This window comes from Acomys russatus, chromosome 32 (genome assembly GCF_903995435.1).
Source record: "Acomys russatus chromosome 32, mAcoRus1.1, whole genome shotgun sequence".
NCBI classification, from domain to species: Eukaryota; Metazoa; Chordata; class Mammalia; order Rodentia; family Muridae; genus Acomys; species Acomys russatus.
In genome coordinates this window covers 25,339,382-25,364,128 of record NC_067168.1, presented here as the reverse complement: position 1 = coordinate 25,364,128, position 24,747 = coordinate 25,339,382, and the positions used below count along the sequence as shown (strand labels likewise).

At 45.7% G+C, this 24,747-nt stretch overlaps 1 protein-coding gene across 1 annotated transcript; it reads left to right on the top strand.

The window, feature by feature from the left end:
• The first annotated feature begins 10,037 nt into the window (after positions 1-10,037).
• On the top strand, positions 10,038-24,653 carry Mrps22 (mitochondrial ribosomal protein S22). The gene is made up of 8 exons (XM_051140704.1): positions 10,038-10,224; positions 12,009-12,172; positions 13,352-13,516; positions 18,222-18,365; positions 18,831-18,914; positions 20,202-20,347; positions 23,049-23,157; positions 24,151-24,653. Exons 1-8 carry the CDS (start codon positions 10,053-10,055, stop codon positions 24,244-24,246), a joined length of 1,080 nt encoding a protein of 359 aa, XP_050996661.1. The 5' UTR covers positions 10,038-10,052; the 3' UTR covers positions 24,247-24,653.
• Positions 24,654-24,747: the final 94 nt, after the last annotated feature.

Here is a 24,747-nt window from a genome sequence, read left to right as displayed (position 1 = left end):
CTGGCCTGCGGGCACACAAGCAGGTAGAATAGTGTATAAACAAACAAACAAACAAATTGAAAGAAAGAAACCAAAGGAAGTCCCCAAAATTTGGGACCATGAAGATTTATCATCAAGTTTCAAACCCAGAAAGGGGACTGTATGGGGGTGGGTTGGCGTTTAATAGATAAGAAAGGTCTTTGCAGTTAGGCCATCCTCTCTCCCAGAAGGATGTTCACCTCCAGTACTGGGACATACCTGGCCTCTGGCTAGAAGGAGGGAAGAGGCAGCAATCTGTCTGTCCTCGGGCCAATGGAGAAGATAATGTGAGACTATATGCAAGAGGATGCTCCTCGTCCCTAGAGAAGATGCTGAACTTGGAACTTGAAGCAGGCAGGCCTGCTGAGGCCTCTCCTGGAAGGATGCCCAAAGCTGAACCTCCAGGGAAGGTACTCACAGTGGTCCCACAGCGCCACCTAGCGCCACTTTAGGAGAACACAGATGAGCACCGAGGGAAGAGTGAAACTCAGATCTGCTGCCAACCTTCCTGCCTAAAGAGAGCACCAGGGCATTCCCCTGCCCACCTCCAGCATCGCTCCTTCTCCGGTTCCTTGCCTGCACCCTTAACCGCTAACTAGCCTTGCCCTTTCCCGCTACAAAGTTCTTCGGGGAGGCAAATGAAAAGGCTGTAATGAAAAAAGGGCCAAACACCCTATTCGATCGGACAGTACCTAGACCTGTCTCTGCACCCAACAAAGGCTCATCCCTTGAAGAGAGTTATCACTTAAGCCCCTAGCAACACCGAAAGGTGGACATTATCAAGCTCACTTTATGGGCGAGAAACTGACTTTCAGAAAAGTAAGTCACATGTAAATTCACCATGCTGGCACCCAATAGAGCTGGTGGGTGCTGGCTCGACAAAGGGAACCAGGGCTCTCACTATCTTCTAGAGCAACTGTGAAGGAAAAGAGTGTGGGTTCTCTCACCACCCTGATGTGGGTTCTAAGCCACTCTGTCACCCAACAGCCAAGCAAGGACCCACCCACAGCCTTGCCTTAGGCTCCTCCCCAGAAGTCCCCTTTCAGGTCCCCTGCTCCAGAAAGGCCTCCCTTCCAGACCCCCAGCTCCCAAGGTTTGTCATTCCTTGCCACAGTCCTCTAGTCATCTGGCACCAGGATGAGGCACTCTCCATCAGTCCTCCAGGGACACGCCTGCAACGGGTGCTTTAACATGACCCCCTTCTAATGTGGAGCCTAATTCACCTCTCGTGGAATCGTGGCTGATCTTCTCTATCTGCTTTTAATGAGTGACATGAGACAGAGAAACATAACACGTGACTCCGAAGGCTGAGTTGGAAATGGTGGCATGGCTTTGACTGGGTCTGTCTCTCCTGGATGCTCCCCCCCTGGGAAGCAGGCACCAGGATTGCTTAGATTGAGAGGCCACAAGAAGGTTTTGCTGACTTACGCTCCTGCTGAGATCTCTATCAAAGCTAGCATCAACTGGCAGGCCCGGAGAGAAGGAGCCCTCAGCTGACCCGAGTCAGTCTTTGAGTCACACCAGCGAGTATAAGAGACATCAGAAGATGAGCTGCCCCTCGCCCAAGCTCTGCCCAGATTGCAGATTTATGAGCAAAACAAATATCAGTAAGTGTAACTGTTGGGCAGTCAGGTGGGGTTGGGGGGATGAGAGAGTGGGGTGAGGGCACACCTGTAATCCAACTCTTCTAATATGTCAGACTATCTTACAGAGAGGCCAGGCAAAGAATCTCTCTCCCTCTCTCTCCTTTCCCCCACCCTCCTCTCTCTCTCTCTCTCTCTCTCTCTCTCTCTCTCTCTCTCTCTCTCTCTCTCACACACACACACACACACAGAGAGAGAGAGAGAGACAGAGAGAAAGACAGACAGAGACAGAAACAGAGAGACAGAGAGAAATTTCACTCATCTCTCAGGCCACTACATTGGTATACAAATGATCATTTGCCCCCTAAATGATTAAAATAATACTTACCATTTACTCACTACTTACTATAAACCAGAGACTTTGTTTGCATCATCTCAGTTCCCTGAGATCTCTACCAGAGGGCAAACAGTGCACCATTTTTCTAGGTAGGCAAATTAGATGTATCCATGGACACGTGGCCAAGACTTGAACCTGGAGTTGTTCATTATTCTGGTACCTCGCTTTGTTGACTCCTCTGCCTTCTTGGGGCCATGTCAGCCTCAGACAGGATGCTGATGGACCCTTCGCAGGCACCTCTTCAATGGTACATCAGCAGTTACAGATGGAGATATTAGCAACAAAGATTATAATAAATCTGATCCTAGGCTGCAGATGGAACTCAGTGGAGGTTCAGATGAGCAAAACAAGTGGAGAGAAGTTTAAAGGAAGAAAAGATGGCCTATTAGCTGTGTGTTAATTTGATATACATGTAACAGAGACCCTGAGGGAGAGCAGGAATGGGGAACTAGGAACTATTTCAGTATATTGGATAAGTGTATTGAGAAATTATTTTTAACATAATAAATACGAGGTTTCCAAATGTGCTGAGAGCTAAAAACCTACAGATTCTGGAAAGCTAGCGAAGCTCAAAGAAAGATGAAGGTATGTCAAAAACCAACTGTTCAAAGCCAGTGATAATATGAAAACCTTTTAAATAGTGACAGAGAAAGGTCACATTCTGTGCACAAGAGTAAAGGTGGAAGACCTCGCATCAGAGACACTGGGATAACTCCCTTAAAGTACAGAAAGAAAAAAACCAACCGTTATGCATGGGAAAGTGTCTCCCACAAGATGAAGGAAAAGTAAAGTTTTTTTTTTTCTCAGCTAAACAAAAGCTGGGGAAATTCAGCTGTAACAAACTGCCATAGAAATACATGTTGGAGGATTTTCCAGGCAGAGGGACTAGGATACTAGTTTTTAAATTCAGATCAACAGAAAAAGATGAAATTATATCTATGTCAGGAAACACAGCATTTTTTCTTATTACTTAAAACTCTAACAAATGTTGAGAATGTGTAGACACTGTGGTGACCTCAGGCAAGACCCCACCCAGCTAAGCTAAGCTTCCAAGGCTTCCAAGTTGTGAAAAATAATTAAAGAAAAGCTTAAGGCATGGTGGCCCATGCCTTTAATCACAGCACTGGGGTGGGGGAAGGGGAGGAAGAGGCAGGCAGATCTCTGAATTCAAGGTCAGCATGGAAAACAAAGCTGGTGAAAATGGCGGAGGGGGGAGTGGCAGTGGGGGGGGGGGGGATGTTCCAGCCCCAGCGGGCAATAGGACTTGGTAGTGTCTGCTGGGTGGTTCTGGCTTTAGAGTCAAGGATACAAGAAAGGGGTTGTGGAATCTCCCCCTGTGGCTAAGGACAGCTGCTGTGACCAGGTGCCTGGGGGGATGCCCCTGCAGGGAGGCTCAAAGAGGCCATTGTGTGAGGCTGTGCTGGTGAAGCTTGGATTGCCTTGGAGACACCAAGATATTGGAGATACCAGCGCCATGGGACACCTGCCGAGAAAAGCTGCTAACAGGGAGTGGACCCAACCCAACAAAAAGGGGGGGAAAGTGTGTTGCAGTCAACAAAGCTGAAAGGAGTGGGAGACCTGAAGAGTGCTTTGATATTGCACATGACGTCATGACGTGAGATGCAGAGTCTGGAGTTTGCCCATCTGGTTTTGGGTCTTACATGGGTTCAGTATTTCTTCATTATGCTCCCTTTCAGAATGGTAAAGCTTATTCTATGCCATTGTATGCTGGAAGCACGTGATCTGCTCTTTTATTTTGAGTTTTACAGGGGTTACAGTTAAGAGATTGCCTTGGGTCTCGAAAGAGACTTTGAACTTTGGACTATTGAATGGGGCTGATTCTGTGATTGACTACAGGGACTGTTGATGTTGGACTGATGCATTTCCGCATTATGATACATGGTGGGTACAAGCCGATGGGATGGGGGGGAGGGGAATGTGGTGGTCTGAATAAGAATGGTCCCCATAGGATCATATAGGTGAATGTTTAGGGATAGCATTAGGAGGTGTGACCCTATTGGAGTAGGTGTGGCCTTGTTAGAGAAAGTGTGTCACTGGGGTGGGTTCTGGTGTTTCAAAAGCCCAAGCCAGCCCCAATGTCTCCCTCTTCTTGCTGCCTTCAGATCTGGATGTAGAACTCTCCCCACCGTTCCCGCACGCCGCCACACTCCCCGCCGTGAGGATGACGGACTAAGACTCTGTAAGCCAGCCCCAGTTAAATGTTTTCCTTTATAAGAGTTGCCCGTGGAAAATGGAAATGTGCTAGTGAGAATGGGAAGGGGACAGAACCATATGCTATGAAAGGAAACGCAAAGCAGTCTAACTGTGTTGAGAAACTGAAAGTTAGCTGGGTATGGAGCTGCACGCCTTTAATCCCAGTACTCAGGAGGCACAGGCAGGCAGATCTCTGTGAGTTCGAGGGTAGCCTGGTCTATAAAGGGAGTCCAGGTCAGAAGAAGAAGAAGAAGAAGAAGAAGAAGAAGAAGAAGAAGAAGAAGAAGAAGAAGAAGAAGAAGAAGAAGAAGTTGGAAGTTAAACCTATCACTATACACTCTGAAGGAGCCAGAGACACGTGGGTGACAGTTCTTATCCACTCATCATTTTCCTGGTGTATTATTTAGGTAAATTCATTTCAATGTGAAGTGCTTATAGTCTGGACATCTTATAAAGGATATAGGATAAGTAACATCCATTAGGATGAGAAGGAAAAGAGGATGATGGTGACAGTGATGTTGACAACTGCTTGATGGCCGCTGACACACGTGTCTATAATAGCAGCTGCTGAAGCAAAGATGGGAGACAGAGACAGGAGAATCCTTAAATTGTTTCCTGGTGTACACAGCGGCAAATAGCAAGCGACTATATTTCTAACGAGGTAGAACATGAGAATTGACACCCATGGTTGTCCTCTGACAACCAAAGCATGCATGCATCTATATTCACACATGAGGGTATGTACACACACACACACACACACACACACACAAAGAGAGAGAGAGAGAGAGAGAGAGAGAGAGAGAGAGAGAGAGAGAGAGGACCAAAATAGCCACATACATGCACAATGCATGCTCACAAGTATCCCTTTAACATGCATATACATGTGCATATACCATGCAGCCATACACACAGGCGTACACTTGGGACACTCTGAGAAGATACATCTTGCCCTTTTTATTCTGGCTTCCCACATGGAAGTCCTAAGTTTAAAGTAAAGTTGTTCACGAGTCTCTGCTCCAGGAACTAGAGAGAAGTGAAAACCATCAAATGTATCAGTTTCCCAAGAAGAAAATTGCCAATGGGCTTACTAACCTTTAAAAATCCCAGATCCCAGTCCAAAGGACTTCCTGAGTCCAGATAGGACTGAAAACATAGCCTCATGACAGACCACCCAGTTCTGAGATGACCGGCATTACTTTCAACCCAGGCCAACATGACCCTCAGACAAAAATGTTCCACATACCAAGCCCGACAACAGCCAGCTCTCAGGCTCAGAGGGGCCGAGCATCAGTCACCACAGATTATACCCACGATGGCCATGAAACACATGGGTGGTTGCTCTAGGCTCATGTCACCTACACCTGGGTGGCAAGAAGGATCCAGCTCCAGTGGCTTTGACATTTATGCTCCAGCGCTGCAGGACGTAGTGTGCATCTGTCATCACAGACGAATGTAGCCTTGCCTGGCAAGTGTGGAAATGTATTCCAGTGGATGCTGTCAGGATAGACAGAGTGTTGTGTGGGAAAACTGGAGATAAGCAGATAACACAAGGCGGACAGGAAGTGCTCCACCAGCCCTGCATTCTTACAGATGCTCTCCCCTGCATCATCTCTCCTGTTCTCCTCCACCCCATGGAGCAGAAAAGGAAGTGAGATTTCCTACCCTAACAGCCAGGGGCCCCAGATAGGAGAGTAGGAGGGTCGCCAGCAGGGTACCACCTTTCCCCATCCATGCCCAGACAGTCTCCCTCTCTGCTTCTGAGATCTGCTCTCTATTCTACTCTCCAGACTGGCTTTCTCTACTGACTCAACACTGATCAAAGTGGAAAATTGCTGGGAAAGGCTGCCATTTCCCAAGCTCTATTTGCTTCAAATTTCTAGCATCAACTATAGTTTCTGTATCTCTTCATTTGGATTACTGAGAGAAAATCTTTATGGGGCATGCTTAGTTGAGTAAGCTAAAACAAAGCAAAACAAAACAAAACAAACAACAAACAAAAAAACCTCTCTTACTTACTTACCTCCCCACCAAAGAGAAATTCTTCCTGACCTCTGGAGTTTGTGAGTGTTGTGTAAAAATAGAGCGCTTGCAGAATAGCTAAATTTAAAATCTCAAAATGGAGAGATTATTTTGGGTTATCAGCATGGGACTTGAAGGCAATCATATATATCCTTGCAGAGGGACAGAGAGAAGTGTGCCGTCGATACAAACAAAAGGGGGAAAGGTGATGCAGTTGGAGGTGGAGACTGGAGTGGTACTGCCAAAAGTTAAGGATGCTTGCAGTCATGAGTAGCTGGGAGAGATGGAGACAGGCTCTTTCGTAAGTCCCCTGCCAGGAGCAGGGGCCTGCTGATGCTTCGATCTCGGCCACTGGATACTGACATCGAATTCTGGCATGTAGAATTCTCAGAGAATACATCTCCGCTATTCTAATCCACCAAGTCTGTTACAATGCCACATGAAGTTAATAGAGCAACTACTGGACTCAATTCCTCTTGCATTAATGTCCACCTTTTGTCCATTCATGGTGTCCCCAGGGGTGCTGGTTTGAATGAGAATAGACCCCATAGGCTCATATGTTTGAATTCCCAGTTGGTGGAACTGTTTGAGAAGGGTTAGGAGGTGTGAGCGTGTTAGAGGAAGTGTGTCACTGGGGTCAGGCTTTGAGTTAAAAGCCCTTGCCAAGGCTACATGATGTCTCTCTCTCTCTCTCTCTCTCTCTCTCTCTCTCTCTCTCTCTCTCTCTCTCTCTCTCTTTCTGCTCCAGCACTATGCCTGTCTGCCTCATGCTATAATGATCAAGGACTAATGCCCTAACTGGAGGCAAGCCTCTAATAAAACACTTCTCTTTCTAAGTATTGCCTTGGTCATGGTGTCTCTTCACAGCCAGAGAATGGTAACTAAGCCACTAGGATATAGAAAACAAAAATAAACACTTTGGCCTTTCCCCTTATCAGCGGCCATAGGAAAGAAGCAGGAGGTCAATTCTCAGAGAAAAGACTTGAGGTGGGAGCCTCCCGCAGACATGTGGTTTCAGCCCCACTCTCTTGGCACTTGTTACTCCACAGACTCAAGAGTGTTTAAGGGAGATCAAGACAGCTCCTACCTGAAATGAGGCCAATCCTAGAGCTGTCATCCTCCCCTGTTCAAATAACAGAGCTTGTAATGCTGTCAACCTCAAACAGCAGGCTGAAGGGATGGCTCTGGAACTAAGGACACTTGCTGCACAAGCATAAGGACCAGAATTCAGATTCCAGAACCCATGTAATGCAGGTGACCATCCTGTGCATGCCTCCCAGCATAGACGGAGGAGGGTGGGGACAGGGTGAGCCCCGGATGGAGAGAGAGACCCTACTATAAAGCAAATACACAGAGGGTAAGAGAGAAGAGCACACTGTCAGCCACATAAACTCACACATCGAAAGAAGCAAATAAATAAATACATAAATAATCTTTTAAAAGCCGGGCGTGGTGGTGCACGCCTTTAATCCCAGCACTTGGGAGGCAGAGGCAGGTGGATCGCTGTGAGTTCGAGGCCAGCCTGGTCTACAAAGTGAGTCCAGGATGGCCAAGGCTACACAGAGAAACCCTGTCTCGAAAAACCAAAATAATAATAATAATAATAATAATAATAATAATAATAATAATAATAATAATAATAATAATAATAATAATAATAATCTTTTAAAACTCAAACAGAAATACAGGCATGGATTTTTTTTTTAAAGAAACTTTTTTTTAAAGATTTATTTATTTATTATTATTTATACAGTGCTCTGCTTGCACGTACTCCTGCAAGCCAGAAGAGGGCGCCATATCACATACACATTACGAGCCACCACATGGTTGCTGGGAATTGAACTCAGGACCTTTGGAAGAGTAGGCGGCGCTCTTAACCACTGAGCCGTCTCTCCAGCCCCTAAAAAGAAGCTTTTATTTGGGAACAAAGATTAGGATCAGAAACTGGGCCTTAAGTGCATAAACCGGGATGATGTCTACTATGTACCGTGAGCAAAGAAAAAGTTGTGGGTTTTGCTAAGGCAACTCAGTCACTTTGAAATGAAAGGAGGTAGACTTTTGGGGTGCACGACTTTATTGCTTTAGAAAGCTGGCCTGCAGCAGAAATGACTATGTAAAGCCACTCTAACGGTCACAGCAGTTCCGTGGTTAGTTACTAGGTAAAACTACTCTTAAAGACAGGCCAGCCTTTGTGAGGGGACTGGTTTTGTGAGACAGCTCTTGGAACAGGTGTATATAACCGCAGTGTTCCTGTGGGGCCTAGACTCCCTCACGATGCAGAGCAGTAGGAATGATTCTACTTCGTATGATGGGTTTTCATAATGGTGAGTGGGGAAGGGAAGAGGTGAGGGTAGGAATGAAGTCTCTCTAGCCAGTAGTCCAAAGCGTATTTATGCAGCAACTTTGTTTTGCCAGGCCTTGAGCAAAGTGCTTAGACTGCATTATCTAGGGAAGGAACAGACTTGTACTCCATAGTCACCTGGGAAAGAACATAATGAAATCATCCTTCGGCCCACCCACCCATGCATCCACCCACCCACCAACCCTTCCACCTACCTACCTATCCACCCACCCACCAACCCTCCCACCCATCCATCACCCCCCCACCTCCCCCCCACCCATCCACCCCCCCCACCCATCCATCCACCCACCCATTCTTTCATTCAACAAATGTTTGCTCTGCACATAGCTGCACTAAATCAGGTAAAACTATAATAATATGTAAAGGCATTGTCTTCATGTGATGAGAAAAATAAGCAGATAATAAGCAACGTTATCAGAAATGATGGAAAGGCGTATGGTTGGTGGCCACGATGAACTCGGAGTGAAGAGCTAACATCTGGGGTGTGTATGACAAGTTTGAAAGAAGAGCCACAGCAGCTGGATTTAAACCTTTAGGTGGGAGAAAAAGTCCAGGCAGGCAATGTACATTCATCATGTAGAACCTTAAAAAAAAAAAAAAAAAAACACACACACACACACAGAAAGAAAAGGAACACATAGGGAAAAACAAAACAAAACAAAAAAAAAACTTTAACTGTACATAGAATCAAAGACTCAAACATCTACCTGTGAATAAGCAGTTGGTGGGATTTTACATGCGTGCATGTGTGCCCGCAGTGCTGGGACCTGAACCTGGGGCCTCACACATTCTGCGCAAGTACTCCCCTAATGAGCTATATTCTAAGCCCTTGTTTTTTAATGTTTGTACTCTTAACATTTCGTATGTATGTATGTATGTATGTATGTATGTATGTATGTATGTGCTACTAATATGTCTCATACAAATGAGAAAATTAAGACTATAAACAAACAAGGAAACAAATAAACAATAAATAAATAAGGGCTGGTGAGAAACCTCAGCCGGTAAAGATATCTGCTACCGAGCCTGGCCTGAGTTTCATTTCTGAGTCTAAGGAGAGAAGCTCCTAGGCTGTCCTCTGACCTCCACACACACATTCACGCCCATGCACACACAAACAAAATTAGTAAAAGGATATTTTTTAAAAAATCAGTCCCCACATCCATAATCAGAGAGCAGAAGGCGGTTGCAGCGGGTTTGAGGCCAACCTGGGCTACATAATGATCTCTAGGCTAGCCTGGACTGCAGTGTGAGATTGTTTCAAAGAGGGGAGAGGGGCTGGGGAAGCTCATTAAGCACAGTGCTTGCTTTGCATGCACGAAGCCTAGGATTTTGTTTTAAAACGCTTCCGCAGCGCTTTGCCGCCACTCAGACTACATTTCCCAGCATGCTGTACATAGGCTCGCGAGCCAGAAGTTGAGCTAGTCGATTCCGGCGCTAGGGATACTGGGTAATCATGGCTGCCGTAAGAACTCCGTTGTCCCTGTGGAGGTTCCAGTTGGGCACTCGGCGAGCACAGCGGGTCTGTACTCGGGTTGCAGCTCAGCGTCACCCCGATGCTCTGCTCGCGACGCGGCCCCTGCCCTTCGGGGTGGGGCTGCCCTGTCGCCCGCTCAGCTCCGAGGCCGGTGAGTGACCGCCAGAGCTCCGCTGGGCGTGGGGGAGATCTAGAGCTTGCTCTAGCCGGTGAAAACTGCAGGGCGGGTTGTCAGACCCCGTCGGCTTCTGTCTGTCATCTTTGCAGCTCTTCTCAGAGCTCTCTTTTATATATTCATTCATTCGGCCGCCAGTGCTTGAGTGTTCCTCTCCTTGCAAGGCACTACACTAGCTTGGTGCATACTGTTGGTGCATACTGTAAGACCGACGTGGGCTCTCGAATGGAGAGTACTGCCTCGCTGGAGAATAGTAATGGTAGGAACAGTTTGTCTGTCTGTTTGTTCGTCTTGAGTTTGCCTTGGTGAGTAGGTAAAACGCAAATAAAAATGGGCAGAATTATGCTTGCTTTGTATTGAGTCTGAGGTGCCTTTGTTCTTCCACGTTCAGAATGCAGTTAGGCACAAATGGAAGAGGATCAGAGTAGAAAGGATAGCTAGAGTTGGGCAGGAGGATTGTCTGAAGAGAGTGGCGAGCAACTGTTATTACTGGAGTTCGTGGGTGACCATGAGAATTAAAAGCAGGACTTTGGTCTTCAGAGAATGTTCTGGCTAGTTTTGTGTCAACCTGCCACAATCTAGAGTTCTCCAAACGGAGAGAAACGCAATGGAGAGCCATAAGATCCAGCTGTAGACCATTTTCTTAACTAGTGATTGATGTGGAGGGCCCAGCCTGTTGTGGGTGGTGCCGTGCCCGGCCTGGTGGTCCTGGCGCTATAAGAAAACAGGTGGGGCGAGTAAGCAGCGCCCCTCCCAGTACTCTGCATCAGCTTCTGCCCGGACCTCCTTCAGTGATACACTGCACTGAGGAAGTGTAAGCTGAAACCCTTTCCTCCCCAACTTGCTTTCTGTCAGGATGTTTCATCCCAGCCATAGGAACCGTAACCAGGACAAGAATAAACCTCCTATATGGGGGACACAGTCAAGCAAACGCCGAGTTTTAAAAGTGAGAGCCATCTTAATTGCATCTTTAGCATATTACTCTCAGGGAATCTCTTGGTAGGGATGGTTTGTAGTGACGTCAGAGAAGAGTCCGGGAGGCCAAGGTAAGGAGTTAAGGGCAGCCTCGAGCAGAGTAATGAGACTTGTGACGGTTAACTGAAGTGCTGAATTCAGTGTTCCCTTTTTGTAAAAAATGGGGATAATTGTAATATTACTTCATAAGGTTGCTGTGGGAGTTGGCCGTGCTGAGCATGGTATGTATTTGGTTCAGTAAGCACCTCACAGTAAACATCTCCTGCATGTTAATAATGGCCCCTCCTGGTGGGTATGGACGAAGTCAGGAATTACTTCAGGGTCCCGGACTGAGGGACCCGATGGGTGGTGCTGGGATAGAGAATAGTAGGGGAACCAGGTATGAGGCAAGAAAAAGTGGGGTGGGGGAGAGGTTATGGTTTGGCAGAATTGAGGTGTCCATTGGGTAGTGGACACAGAACAGCGGGTCCTGTTTCCACCCATCTCCAGAATAACAACTGAAAAGAGGAGACAAGTCCGTGAACGGTGATAATTATCGCCATCTTTAGTTTTCATGTTGCTCACTGTACTAGACCGTCTGCTTGGCAGATGATACATGCCATGGTGAATGATTAGGACATTTTAAGTGCAAGTTGAATGAATGAATGAATGAATGAATGAGAGGATCCCATCATACAGTTCTGAAGTGTATTCTGTACAGGTGGTTTTTATTGTTAACTTTCCTATTTAGAAGTTTTGGCTTGTCATTGTTGTCGGCTTCTTATTATTGAAATCTGTTTTATCAGAATCTGGTAGCTCAGACGTCAAGAAACCTTCGTTTATGGATGAGGAGGTTCAGCGTCTCCTCACCAAGATGACAGGCCTGGACTTGCAGAAGACTTTCAAGCCTGCTGTACAACCACTGAAGCCACCAACTTATAAGTTAATGACCCAGGCACAGTTGGAAGAGGTATGTCATCTCCAGAGTATTGGTAGAATACCTTTCCTTCGTGGGTTAGATAAGAGTTACAGAGTCCGCTGCAGATGCTCAGTGCTGGTCCTCCATAGGTGTGGGTGGGGGGGCGAAGCAGGCACAGAACGGAGGGAAGAAATGGGAGTCGGCAGGCAGAAAGAGCGGGGGGCTGACCGGGATTGAGCAGACGGGGGTCAAGTCTAAGTGTCCAGGCTGAACCTGCTCCCTGCCCCAAGCCAGCCTGCTCATCTTTCATCTTACCTGCTCTAGCTCTCTTCCTGGAGAAAGAGCCTCTGTAAACTGCCCTGGAGCGGAAGGTTTGGTGAAGTTAGACCTCTGCTGGACAGTATGGGAGACATTGGCACACTCTTTTCTCATTCACTCCCCAGTAGCACAATAGTAGCAGAGTAGAAGAGTGAAGCTTCCCTTTCCTTCTCTCAGGTCATCTCTGTAAATAATGTGGCACAGAGCAGCGCAGTCCCTGGTGGAGGGGAGAAGCTTTGGAGCTCAGTTCCGACACCAGTGCTGCAGCTTCTAGTACTTACCGTCTGTGCAGCTCTCGTTTTCCATCAAGTGGAGATGACAGTAACAGCACTGGCTCTTGTAGGCTTGGGGCATTGAGTGAGCTCAGTGCATGTGGTTTCCTGTGTTATATGTGTACAGGTGTTTTTCCTGTGTGTATGTATGTGCACCACATGTATACTTGGCACTGATGGAAGTTAAGAGCGAGCAGTAGAACCCTGGAACTGGAGTTACAAGTGGTTTTGAGCCACCATGTAGGTGTTGGGAACCAAACCTAGGTCCTCTGAAGAGCAGCCAGTGCTCTTAACAGCTGAGCCATCTCTCCTTGGTGCCTGTTTGGAGTATTTGATGCCTGGCACATAGTGAACCCTGAGTAAATGTAGCCTTTGCTGTGTTCCAAGAATCTCTTGCAGCATGGCTCTGTCTCATGGCATTTCTTTGCTGCTTAGGTCATGGGTAAGTGCGTAGCTGGTGGTCTTTGTCACACCATAGGAAAGGAAGGCCAGGCCCTCCTGTCCAACTTAGGCTTTTCACTCACGGAGTCATGGCTGCAGCTGCCTTTCTTTGTAGTCATCAGCATTTTTGATGAGTGTCTGCTTTCATCAGTTCCCTTGGACATTATGACTTTTCTTAAGAGCTGTTTTATTTCTTCAGGCCACTAGACTGGCAGTTGAGGCAGCTAAAGTCCGATTAAAGATGCCACCAGTTTTGGAAGAACGAAAACCAATAAATGACGTATTAGCTGATGATAAGATTTTGGAAGGAACAGAAACACACAAATACGTGTTTACTGATATATCTTATAACATACCACATCGGGTGAGTATATACCAGATTAATCTTTGAAATACCACATGGAGGTGGGTCTGAGGGATGATGTGGCATCTCCCTCTGAAGCCTCCAAAGCAGAGTGCCTCTGAAGAGGCAAGACATGCTGGCAGATCCACACCATGTTGTTACCATTTATTTCCGTACTATGGACTTAGTGTATTTCAGGTGGATACCAGAGACATGGTGTTCTGGTTAGTTTTGTTTCAGTTTGACAAAGCTAGAGTCATTTTTGAAGGAGGAGCCTAAACTGAGAAAATGTCCCCACCAGACTGGCCTGTGGGAAAAAAATCTGTGCTGCCTTTTTCTGATTGATGATGCTGTGAGAGGACGAAGCTCATGGGGGCGGTGCCACCCCTTGCTGGTGGTTGGTTGGGTGTCGTAAAAGACAGGAGAGAAAGCCATGAGGAACAGACCGACTAGGAGCACTCCCTGATGGCCTCCAGGTTCCTGCCCTTCAAGGATGGACTGTGTGTGACCTGACAGTGATAAGAGGAAATAAACCGTTTCCTCCCCAGGCTCTATTGGTCATGGTGTTTATCATAGCAGTAGAAGCCCTGAGACACAGCAAGGCACGTGTAGCCAGTCAGTCAGCAGTGGACAGAAAGAGAAAGACATCGAGTCTCCCTGGGCTGGACTGCTGTCCTAAGCTGGCACTTCTAGACACGATCGAGGGTCTTCTCATGTGTGTATGTGGGGGTCATGCCACCCTGTCTTTTTTTTCATTTTAAGAATATTTTTTAACAGTTATATGTGCGTATAATGCGTGTTAGTCACTTTGAGCCTCTAGTGTTCCCTCTCACATTCCTCTTGAAATCCTTCTCCACACCAAGAAGCCCTCCTCCTTTTTTTTGTTTGTGTTTGTGTGGTCCACTGGTTTCACTGGGGCTGTTTGCATGAGCGTGGGTAAGGAGGGTTACCGAAGCCTGGGCAACTTTATCAGTGTCCACAACACTGAGGAAAGTGACACCTCTTTGTAGGTTCAGTTTTCTTAACCAATATATTTTATTATGAACTTATTAACTGAGCATACGTCCCTTATAACTAGCCTGACTAACCTAAATAATAGGAAAAGAGGATTAAAGAATAACAAAACTGCAAGGATATCAGTTCTGAGAAGCGATTCTCCTGGCGTAATCAGCAGGATTTCTTCTCCTGGAACCTGGAGTAACCAGAACCCGGCACCTCAGCAGGAGCCTGAATCCCTGAAGCCTTCCCTTGAGCCATTCTTTCTAGGTGCGTCTTGAAGTGGAGCAATGAACTCCAAAACTATCCCAGGTCTCCAAAGGCCCCGCCTCCAGTTCTGGGCTCACGTATATATCTCCTCCCAGAGTCTGTTCAGGGATCTTTTCAGCTGGCAACAATCAAGCTCCCGCACGAGGTGGTTTGCCTTCTAGTGGATTAACATCACCTGTTTTCTCACAAGACCGTTCCGATCCCACACTTGGGATCATAACAAAAACAGATTTATGTCTCCTTCACCTCTTCCCTGGCAACCATATGTCAACTTGACCGCATGCTAGAGTCATCTGAGAAGAGGGAACCTCAATTGAGAAAATACCTCTATAAGATGCCTGTGGGGCAGTTTCTTAATTAGTGATTGATGTGAGAGGGCCCACCCACTGTGGGTGGGGCCATCCTGGCCTGGTGGTCCTGGATCTCTAAGAAGCAGGCTGAGCAAGCCACTGGGAGCAAGCCAATAAGCAGCACCCCTCCTTGGTCTCTGTCAGCTCCTGCCTCCAGATTCCTGCCTTACTTGAGTTCCTGCTCTGACTTCCTGTGATGATGGACTGTGATGTGTAAGTGTAAGCCAAATAAACTCTTCTTTCTACCTTGCTTTTGGCCATGGTGTTTATCACAGCAGTAGAAATTCTAACTAACCAGAAATTGGTACCAGGACTGTGAGGTATTGCTGTGACAGACCTGATCATGGTGTTTGGGGGAGAATTGTGGAAGGATTTTTTAACTTTGGGCTAGAAAAGCCACAGAGTGTTGAGCTCAGTTGTATGGGAGCTTGGAAGATAATGTTGTTGGAGGCCTGGCCTGGGAAGTTTCCCAGGGAAGTTTGAGTCATGTAAAGACTATACAGGCCGTTGCATATTTTGAATTAAGAATCTGTGTTCTGGTCAGCTGTGGCTGAAGAATCTGCCGCCATTAACAAGAGAAAAGCATCACCGAGTGAAATCTTCAAGGAAATAGTTCCTGAGAGTCAACACAACAAAGCTGTGTTCCAGAGATGTCCAATGTTGTACCTTAACCTGGCAGCTGAACTTGGTGATGTGAGAGTCACCCAGGTGGTACTGGTTTGGAAGGCATGAAGGGGTCATGGAGAGCAGCTGAGGCTTGGCACTGTGTGGCAGGGCTGGAGGGTCTGGAGAGAGCCCAGGAGAGGCTGTTGGTGAAAGTGCAGTCCAACTGTAGCAAGGACTCCATCATTTTGGAGATGCCAGTTCCGAGGGATGGCCACCAAGAACAGCAGCAGCTGAAGTGTGGAGCAGTCCTGATCTTAGAGACGGTGTATGCGGGCTGCAGTGGGTGGGGCCAGGAGTGACCCAGGCCCGTTGGAGGAGACCCAGGCATTGGACACTGAGGTGTTTACACAGTTGGAGTTTGGTTTTGCTTGATTCAGATTGAGACTGTGCCCTGGTTCTTCCCTCTTGAAGAAAACAGATATTTAATTTATTTTTGATTTTACAGAAATCCAGTTCAGAGGCTTGAATTTTTAAAAGAGATTATTGGTTGGTTGGTGGGTTTTTAGAGGCAGGGTTTCTCTGTGTAACCTTGGCTGTCCTGGACTCGCTCTGACACCAGGCTACAGAAATTGGCCTGCCTCTGCCTCCCCAAGCGTTGGGACTAAAGACATGGGCCACCACCACCTGGCTGAGACTGAAATTTTATTTTATTTTTTATTTTTATTCTTTAAAAGGTTTTCAAGACAAGGTTTCTTTGTGTAATAGCACTGGCTGTCCTGGAACTTTCTTTTTAGACCAGGCTGGCCTTGAACTCACAGAGATTGGCCTGCCTCTACCTCCCCAAGTGTTGAGATTAAAGACATGCGCCACCACCGCCCAGCTGAGACTGAAATTTTATTTTATTTTACTTATTTATTTTAAACATTTTTTCAAGACTGAAATTTTAAAGCATTGGAGTTTATGAAGACCATGGGACTTCTAAAGTTTGTAATTGTTTTATATTGTATTAATGCTAATATGAAATCTGGGGGACAAGAAGAAAAGTTATGCTTAATAAGTGAAATGTTTGTGTGTCAGGTTGACAAAGGGTCAGTGTGCTAGCTAGTTTTAGTGTCAAATTGACACAGGCTAGAGTCATCTGAGAGGAGGGAACCTCAGTTGAGAAAAAGGCCTCAATAAGATCAGGCTGCAGGCAAGTTTGTAGGGCATTTTCTTAGTGATTGATGGGCCCAACCCAGTGTGGGTGGTGCCATCTCTGGGCTGATGGTTCTGGGTTCTATAAGAAAGCAGGCTGAGCAAGCCATGATGACTACGCCAGTAAGCAGCACCCCTCCATGGCCTCTGCATCAGCTCCTGCCTCCAGGTTTGTGCCCTGTATGAGTTTTATCCTGATTTCGTTCAGTGATGAGCAGTGATGTGGAAGTGTAAGCCGAAAACACTCCTTCCCAACTTGCTTTTGGTCATGGTGTTTCATCCCAGCAATAGTGACCCTAAGAAAGATGCTCAGGGAAGGATGGGGCCTCTTATGCCTTGCTCTTAACATTTGTGTGGGTTTTATGCAGGTAACCACAGTTGTAATAGATGTATGGGTGCAACAGCCGTGTCATGTCCCTAGGACAGCGTTCCAGAGTGCTCCTCTCATCCTCTTGCTCTTAGATTCTTTCTGTTCCCTCTTCAGCCCTGCTCCCTCAGCCTTGGAGGCCTGTGGTATAGATGTCCCGTTTAGAGTTGAGCAAGATGGAGTGCATTTATCTTAGGTATTTTTCCTCCCCCCCCCCACCCCACCCCCTCTCTTTCGTTCTGTTGTTTATGACACAGGGTCTCACTATATAGCCCTGGCTGTCCTGGAACTCGATTTGTAGACCAGGTTGCCCTTGAACTCAGAGATCCATCTGTCTCTGCCTCCCAAGTGCTGGAATCAATAGTACAAGAACCCCAAACTTCCCAGTGGATTTTTCCCTTTTTAGTAAAACCACCAGAAGTTTCACTGATAATTTTCAGATTACTTCTTCCATTGTAGTTCCCTTGATTGCCAATTTAAAAGAGCAGTCTGTCATCTAAAAACAGCAGCTTTTTATTTGAACCTTACATGTAAAAGATAGGAGTGATTTATAGTTGGACCCACAGAATGCATTAAAGTGCGCTGAGGTTAGAAAAGTGACCCCACTATTCACTCTGGTCATCCCAATTGTGCTTAGAAGACAGGACTGTGGCCGTCTCTATCTGTGGCCCAACTTCTGGTCACATCGTGTCCACAGGCAGGAAGCAGAGGGATACATGCGGGAGCTCACTCACCTTTCCCTCCTGTGTAGTCCAGGACCCAGCCCATGGAGTGGTGCTGCCCACATGAGGGTGGGCCTCTTGTCTCGACCTAATGTAGACAGTGCCGCTCACACACAAGTTATCTCCAGGTGATTCTGCATCCGGCCAGATTGGCGGTATTTGCTATCACAAGAGCGGAAAAGGAGTCTTTATAACTTACCTCCGGCTGCTTTCTGTTTCAGGAACGTTTTGTTGTTGTTAGAGAGCCAAGTGGCATACTACGCAAAGCTTCATGGGAGGAACGGGACAGGGTGATACAAATTTATTTCCCAAAAGAAGGTCGTAGAGTTTTGCCACCAGTAATTTTCAAAGATGAAAACCTTAAGGTACGGTGAGTCCCATTCCGTGATGATCTGTTGAAGTAGTCGAGTCTAGTGGTGCTGGCATTTCATCATGGTGAACACGGCACTAATTATCAGTAAATTGACAGGGGTCCTCATAGAGCTAATTTAGTTGGGGTTTGAATCTCAGTGTGGTAATTACAAAGCCTGTGCCACTTCTGTATGCTTTTAAATTTTTATTTATTTTGGTTTTGAGACAGGGTCTCACTATGCAGCTTTGGCTGTCCTGGAACTATGTAGACCAGGATGGCCTCGAATTCACAGTGATCCACCAGCCTCAGCCCCTGACCAAATGCTGGGATTAAAGGTGTGGGCCAGCACATCCAGCTCCTTATATGCTCATGATAGGCACATGGGTGGCTTGTATGTTGGACAGGCCTGACAGGGTGTCAGGACAGATGCAAAACTTTTATGTTCTCATCTGATTCCCATTTTGCTATGTGGCTTTAGACCATGTACAGCCAAGACCGGCATGCTGATGTCCTCAATCTCTGTGTTGCCCAGTTTGAGCCCGATTCCCCTGAGTATATCAAGGTGAGTGTGTTTTAATGTGACTTAAATACGATTATGCAAAAGGTTTTTAATGTAACACTTGAATTCTGCTAGGCTTTGATTTATTTAGATAAAACATGTATCAGTACATGTTTTATGCTTTCAGCTACCTTCATGAATGGAGGAATTTAGGCTTGTAGAGTGAAGTAGCGTGCTCTGAGTTACGCTATTGTTAAGTGGTAGGTTTAGGACACAGATGATGACAAAGCCCTTTCTCTTTTCCATTAACCTTATAGGAACAGTTATGCATTAAAATTTGTCAAAGTGCAGGGTGTGTCATTACAGCTTAGTATGGATGTGTTCGCTGTGCCTGCTTTTGTGGGCAGGGTTATTTTGGGTAGCATAGGATTAAGTGAGCATCAAGGCCTCACTCAGCAGTGATGTGCTGACACAGCCTAAAATGTTAGGTATTAAGTGTGCTCTCAGAAAAAGTTTTGTAGGGGTCTGCAAGGGTTCTAGAAGGGCAAGGCTCAGTGAGAGAGGGAGGTTTGTTGAGTAGCGGTGTTTCAGAGAAGACAGGCTAAGCAATAGGTGGAAATAACCGAGTAATCTTGAGGTGTGAACATGTAGCTTGTTTGTTTATTCAGTGCATATGCAGGTGGATGGGTCAAGGCGGGTGGGTTGTATCACGTGACCCCAGTACTAGGTGAGGAATGCTGTCCTCATCAAGCAGTTTTAAAGCCTTTTGGACAGGGCTGGGAAGAGGGCTCAGTGGGTAATTGTTTGCTGTGCAAGCATGAGAACTGAAGTTTAGATCCCTAGCACCCTTGCCAACGCCAGGTGAGTTGGCACACATCTGTGTCTCCAGTGTTGGGGTGGGGGAGACTGGGGGATCCTGGTGACCTTCTTGGGCTGTATTCTCACAAGAAGATTGTACACATACAAGGCTGCCACACTCTAGTAGGGAAGGCACCTATTTGCTGTTGTAGACAAATACGGGTGAGCGAACAATCTCGGGTTCTTTGGGTACTCTGCTTTGTTTGATGCTGGAATTTGACTTGGCTGGCTAGGCTAGCTGGCCGGTGAGCTTCCAGGGGTGCACCTTGCCATCACTGGGAATACAAGTATGCCCACCACACACGGTCTTGACATGGGTTCTGGGGATCGTGCTCAGGTCCTGTGCTTTGAGGCAAGCGCTTTACTGAGTTGAGTGAGGCTAGAGAGGCAGCCTGCTTGCACTCTGACTCGTGGCAGCATTCCTGCTAGGTGGTCTGAACCATGAGACGCTGCTCACGTCTTTTGATCTTCCTGTGCATTTTATGTGTATAGATTCATCATCAGACCTATGACGACATAGACAGACATGCAAAGTATGAGCTTTTACGATCAACAAGACACTTTGGCGGAATGGCTTGGTATCTTGTAAATAAAAAAAAGATTGATGGTTTGCTCATCGATCAGATCCAAAGAGACTTGTAAGTATGATCTGAATAATTGAATTATTCATTTATTTCCCAACAGTAAGTCGGTGTTTTTGTAGTGGTCATCTATTGTAGTGATAATGGAAGGTTTCACTTATTTCCCTTTGGATCTGTTTTTAGCATAACTCAGTTCTCCTAGGCTTTGCTTTTGTATTACATAATCAGCTAGATTGTTAGAAAAAGCATATGACTTTGGATCTTAACAGTAGACTCAGGTTTTTTTCACCTTTACTTGTCAGTGTTCCTAAGTATTGGTGGATTTTCCAGACACTCAAGGATACTGCATGGGAATTGTAAAATAAATGTAAGATCTGGTGGGCACAGCAGAACTTCCTGGTAAACATGTTTAACTTAGGAAAATTTTCAAAGTGGTGTGAAAGAATGCTTTATACTTAGCATCAGGCTGATGTGCTTGCAAGTTTCTAGCTGAAAATAACAACTCATCATGCTGTGCTGTGAAGGTTTTATGTCTTCGCACTGAGGTCTGCCTGGGCATGGTGGCGCATGGGAGCAGAAATGGGAGGATCTCTTGTGTTTGGGGCCAGCCTGGTCTACTTAGTCAGGCCCTATCTAAAAACAAAAGCAAACTGATAGTTGGAATCTAGTTGAGCATGTTTATCGATGCTGTTGTTTTAAAGAGTACCACTATTTTGTAAAAAAAAAAAAAAAAAATTCAAATGATATGTTGTATAGTTTATACACTATAGTATAAAATAGCTATACTGGTAAACTTCATATGACTTGTTTTTTGCTGTGGTTAGGAACAAAATTTAGTATTTCTGAGTTTTATACTATTTGTGATAAAACTGGAAAGAAAATAGGTTCGTTCATGAGGTGAATCAATCCAGAATCACAGAGGAAGGAACAAGCACAGCTGTTGTGAGAATGCTAACTTTCCACAAGGCCCTTGCTGCAGTCTTAAGATTGCATAAGAGGCATCAGTAAGTCCATCCTCAGACTGTGGAAGTATCTGCAATTTTAACATCGCACACAAATGTTAAACTCATGATGCCTAAAACACAGGGTTGCTTCTCATCAGAACAGCTTTCCTAATGACTTCTTGCGTAACTGAGTTCAGAAGGCAGCAGTGTTCTCTCATTCCCCATCAGCTGTCCTGGCTGGGGACGGACAGAAGTGCTGTGCTCCGTTACGTCTCCTCAGGCTCCTCAATGCAGACACGCTGAACTTAGTGTAAGGATAGCATAGCTCGGGATACGTAGCTATGGTATATAGAAATATGTGATACTCCCCCCCCCCCACTTTTTTGTTGTTTTGGGTATCATTTTGTTTGTTTTTAGACAGGGTTACTCTGTGTAGCCTTTGCTGTCCTGGGGCTCACGGGGCTCACTCTGTAGCCCAGGCTGGCCTCTGCCTCCTTGAGTGCTGAGATTACAGGTGTGTGCTGCTGCACCCAGCCTTGATATTCTCTTATTACTCCTTATGGTGTAAAAATACATCTGAATTTTTTACCTCCTAACAGTTCTAGACAGTGAGCAGACTTAAAAGCCTGGGCTGAACAGTAGAGGGTGCACTCTTTACTGACTAGAGAGAGACCAAGTGACAGTCCAGTATTAGGATTCTGCAGACTTATTTTAAACTTGTTATTTTTGAAAGTAGTAATCTGCTCCTATTTTAAGTGTGGAGTGGTGGCTAAGCTGCATTTAAATTATTAAGTGAGACAGACACTGGCATTAACTCCAGCATGAATCTAATGAAGCCCTAAAGATAATTCTGACATGTAGAAACCCATAGAGCCAGCATGCCCAAGCTTTAGAGGGAATTATTTTTATTTTTTATTGGGGAGAGACATTTTGTTGCTGCCTTTATTAAACTGTCAGAAATTATAGAAAGCATAGGTAGACATGTAATGGACATTTCAACTTTTGCCCCAGAAAAGCTTGTACAGCATAAGCGGCTGTTTCCTTTTCCTGAGACAGCCTTTTCAGTGAATGGATGAGCCCCAAGCATCTCGCTCGGTCACTGTGGCTTCAGGCATTCTGTGCTTACTCGCACTATATCCCAGCTCAAGTATTTAGAAGGTGGGGACTGTCGGAGAGTGACAGATTTGGCATAGCACTGAACTACGGTGTTCTCACCTGACCTCCCCAACGGGAAGCCAGGAGCTAAGTGTACACAGCAAAGCCTCAAAATGGGAACACTTGGGGTTATTTTTATGTCCTCCCCAACCCTCAGCTCCGAGGTGCAAGTGGTCAGCAGGTGTGTACTACTATGTGGGAAGACTGTGATTGGGGGACAGCTAAGAGTTTTCATGTTGATAGAAACTATTTAAAATACTGTTGGCCAAGTGGGAATCCTTCACCACTAGGAATTCTCTTCTATGGAAAGGGATGTTCTGCCTCCCAAAGAGCACAGCCATATTTTCATAAACTGGCACTTCCTGTCTTGCCTCTTACCTGCTTCATAGGTCAGAGGACAAGAAGACAGCTTGGTAGACTTGGTTCTCTCCTTGCACCTTCATGTGGGTTCCAGGATGTAACTCAGGTCAGCACACTTGTGTAACAAGCACTTTTACTTACTAAGCCATCCCTCTGGTCCCTTCAAATGCTTTTGGAATTATAGAACTATCAATTCGAGAAGTCTGAAATGTAATTTAGTTTGGAGTTGGCAAACACTTTTGCAGGGTTGTGAAACTAATGAAAAGCCCCTTGGTAATGCTGAGCCTCTTCACTCTCAGGATTGATGATGCCACCAGCCTGGTCCAGCTGTATCACATGCTCCATCCAGATGGCCAGTCAGCTCAAGAGGCCAAAGAGCAGGCTGCTGAGGGAGTAAATTTAATTAAGGTAGAGTCCTTTTTGTCAGTTTTGTAGTGGTGATTAAGTTGGGAAAGATCCATAAATGGGTCATATTTAATAATACACAGTTGTGAATATGGAACATTTCAATCTTGAAAATATGTGAATATAAACCCCATTTTTCCTACTACCTGGACTGGGTGGGGGGCACTTGGGAAATGGTGCAGCACTCACAATGGTACGGCAGGCAAGCTGGCAGCTGGGGTGTGAGTGAGGTTCAGACAGTGGAAGGCCGTGCTGCGCTGGAGGTGGTCAAGTCCCCAGAGGTACTGAGATACCTCCCACCCTTCATGTAGGCACATTCCTCAGGGCTGGAAAGGGCAGGTGTCAGGAAGCCTTGATTGTATGGTCATTTTGGAACTGCATACCTCTCAGATATAGGCTCCCCAGATTATCCTCCGTGCTAGGTTGAGATGGTATTTTCATATGGGAAGGGGGAAGGTCACTGAAATTTTCCATATGGTGGAAAATTTTCCATTTTGCTTACTTTAAAGCAGTTAGGAAACCTAAGTACAGAAGTGATGGGTGGTACCAGAGGCACAGAAACTGGTACTCACTGTGACTTTCTGTGCTAAGCCAGATAGAGCAAGTAGTATGCTTGCTGGCTTTTTTCTTTCCTTTTCTTTTTTTTAAGAGATGAACACATGAAGTCAACAAAACACTTTTGATGAAAAGTAAACTTCCTAGCTTGTATTCGCTAGGCTTCTCTGTAATGGTTTTTCACTTTGATCTAGGAAGAGATACAGTGTCAGGATCTTCATTTTACTGAACATGGATTAACAGATGGAAGCCATTCTGAGGGTTAGAATTAGTATTGCTATAGCTGTTGGATACTGTACTTCTGTGTACACACAGCTATCTCTTCTATGCAGGAAGATCATTGTGACCCTGAAGACCTGGGTGTTAATGATGTCTTAAAACCGACGTTATACACTTGGTATCCTGTTGCTCTAACATCTAGAACTTGTGTTTTTCCAACAGGTCTTCTCAAAAACAGAAGCACAGAGAGGAGCATATATAGAATTAGCACTTCAGACTTCTCAGGAAGTAGCCCTCAGCCATTCTGCAACATCCTAAGAACAGCAATTAAACATGCATTTCAATTTCTTAACTGCTAGTGTCATTCCATTTGATAATACTGAGCTGAACAGTTTAAAACCTCAGGATTAAAAGGTACTGACTTGTTTTCTATAATTTGTTTTCTGCTTTTTAAATTCTCAAATATTTGTTACCCTACTCAATTTCCAAGTGGCATTGAGGTGACTGAAGTTTATATTTTGATTGCCTGGTTATGAATTTCTTTATTTACATTAATGCAGGTAAAAAAGCAAAACAAAAACCACTGCCACAATACCAAAGAGGCCAACAGGTAATGTTGACAGCCCAGCTGGACAAGCCAGGGTGTATGCCCACCAGGCAAACTAAGATACAAGATCAGAACCAGGCTTTGAACAATATCGTTAGCTATCCAAAGCAAGGAGAGTGAAGCTGATCCCCAGTAAGGTGTTTTGGCTCAGCCATCTAAAATTAAGAAGGAAACTCTAGATTTTTCATTAATTCAAAAGATGTATTTATTAT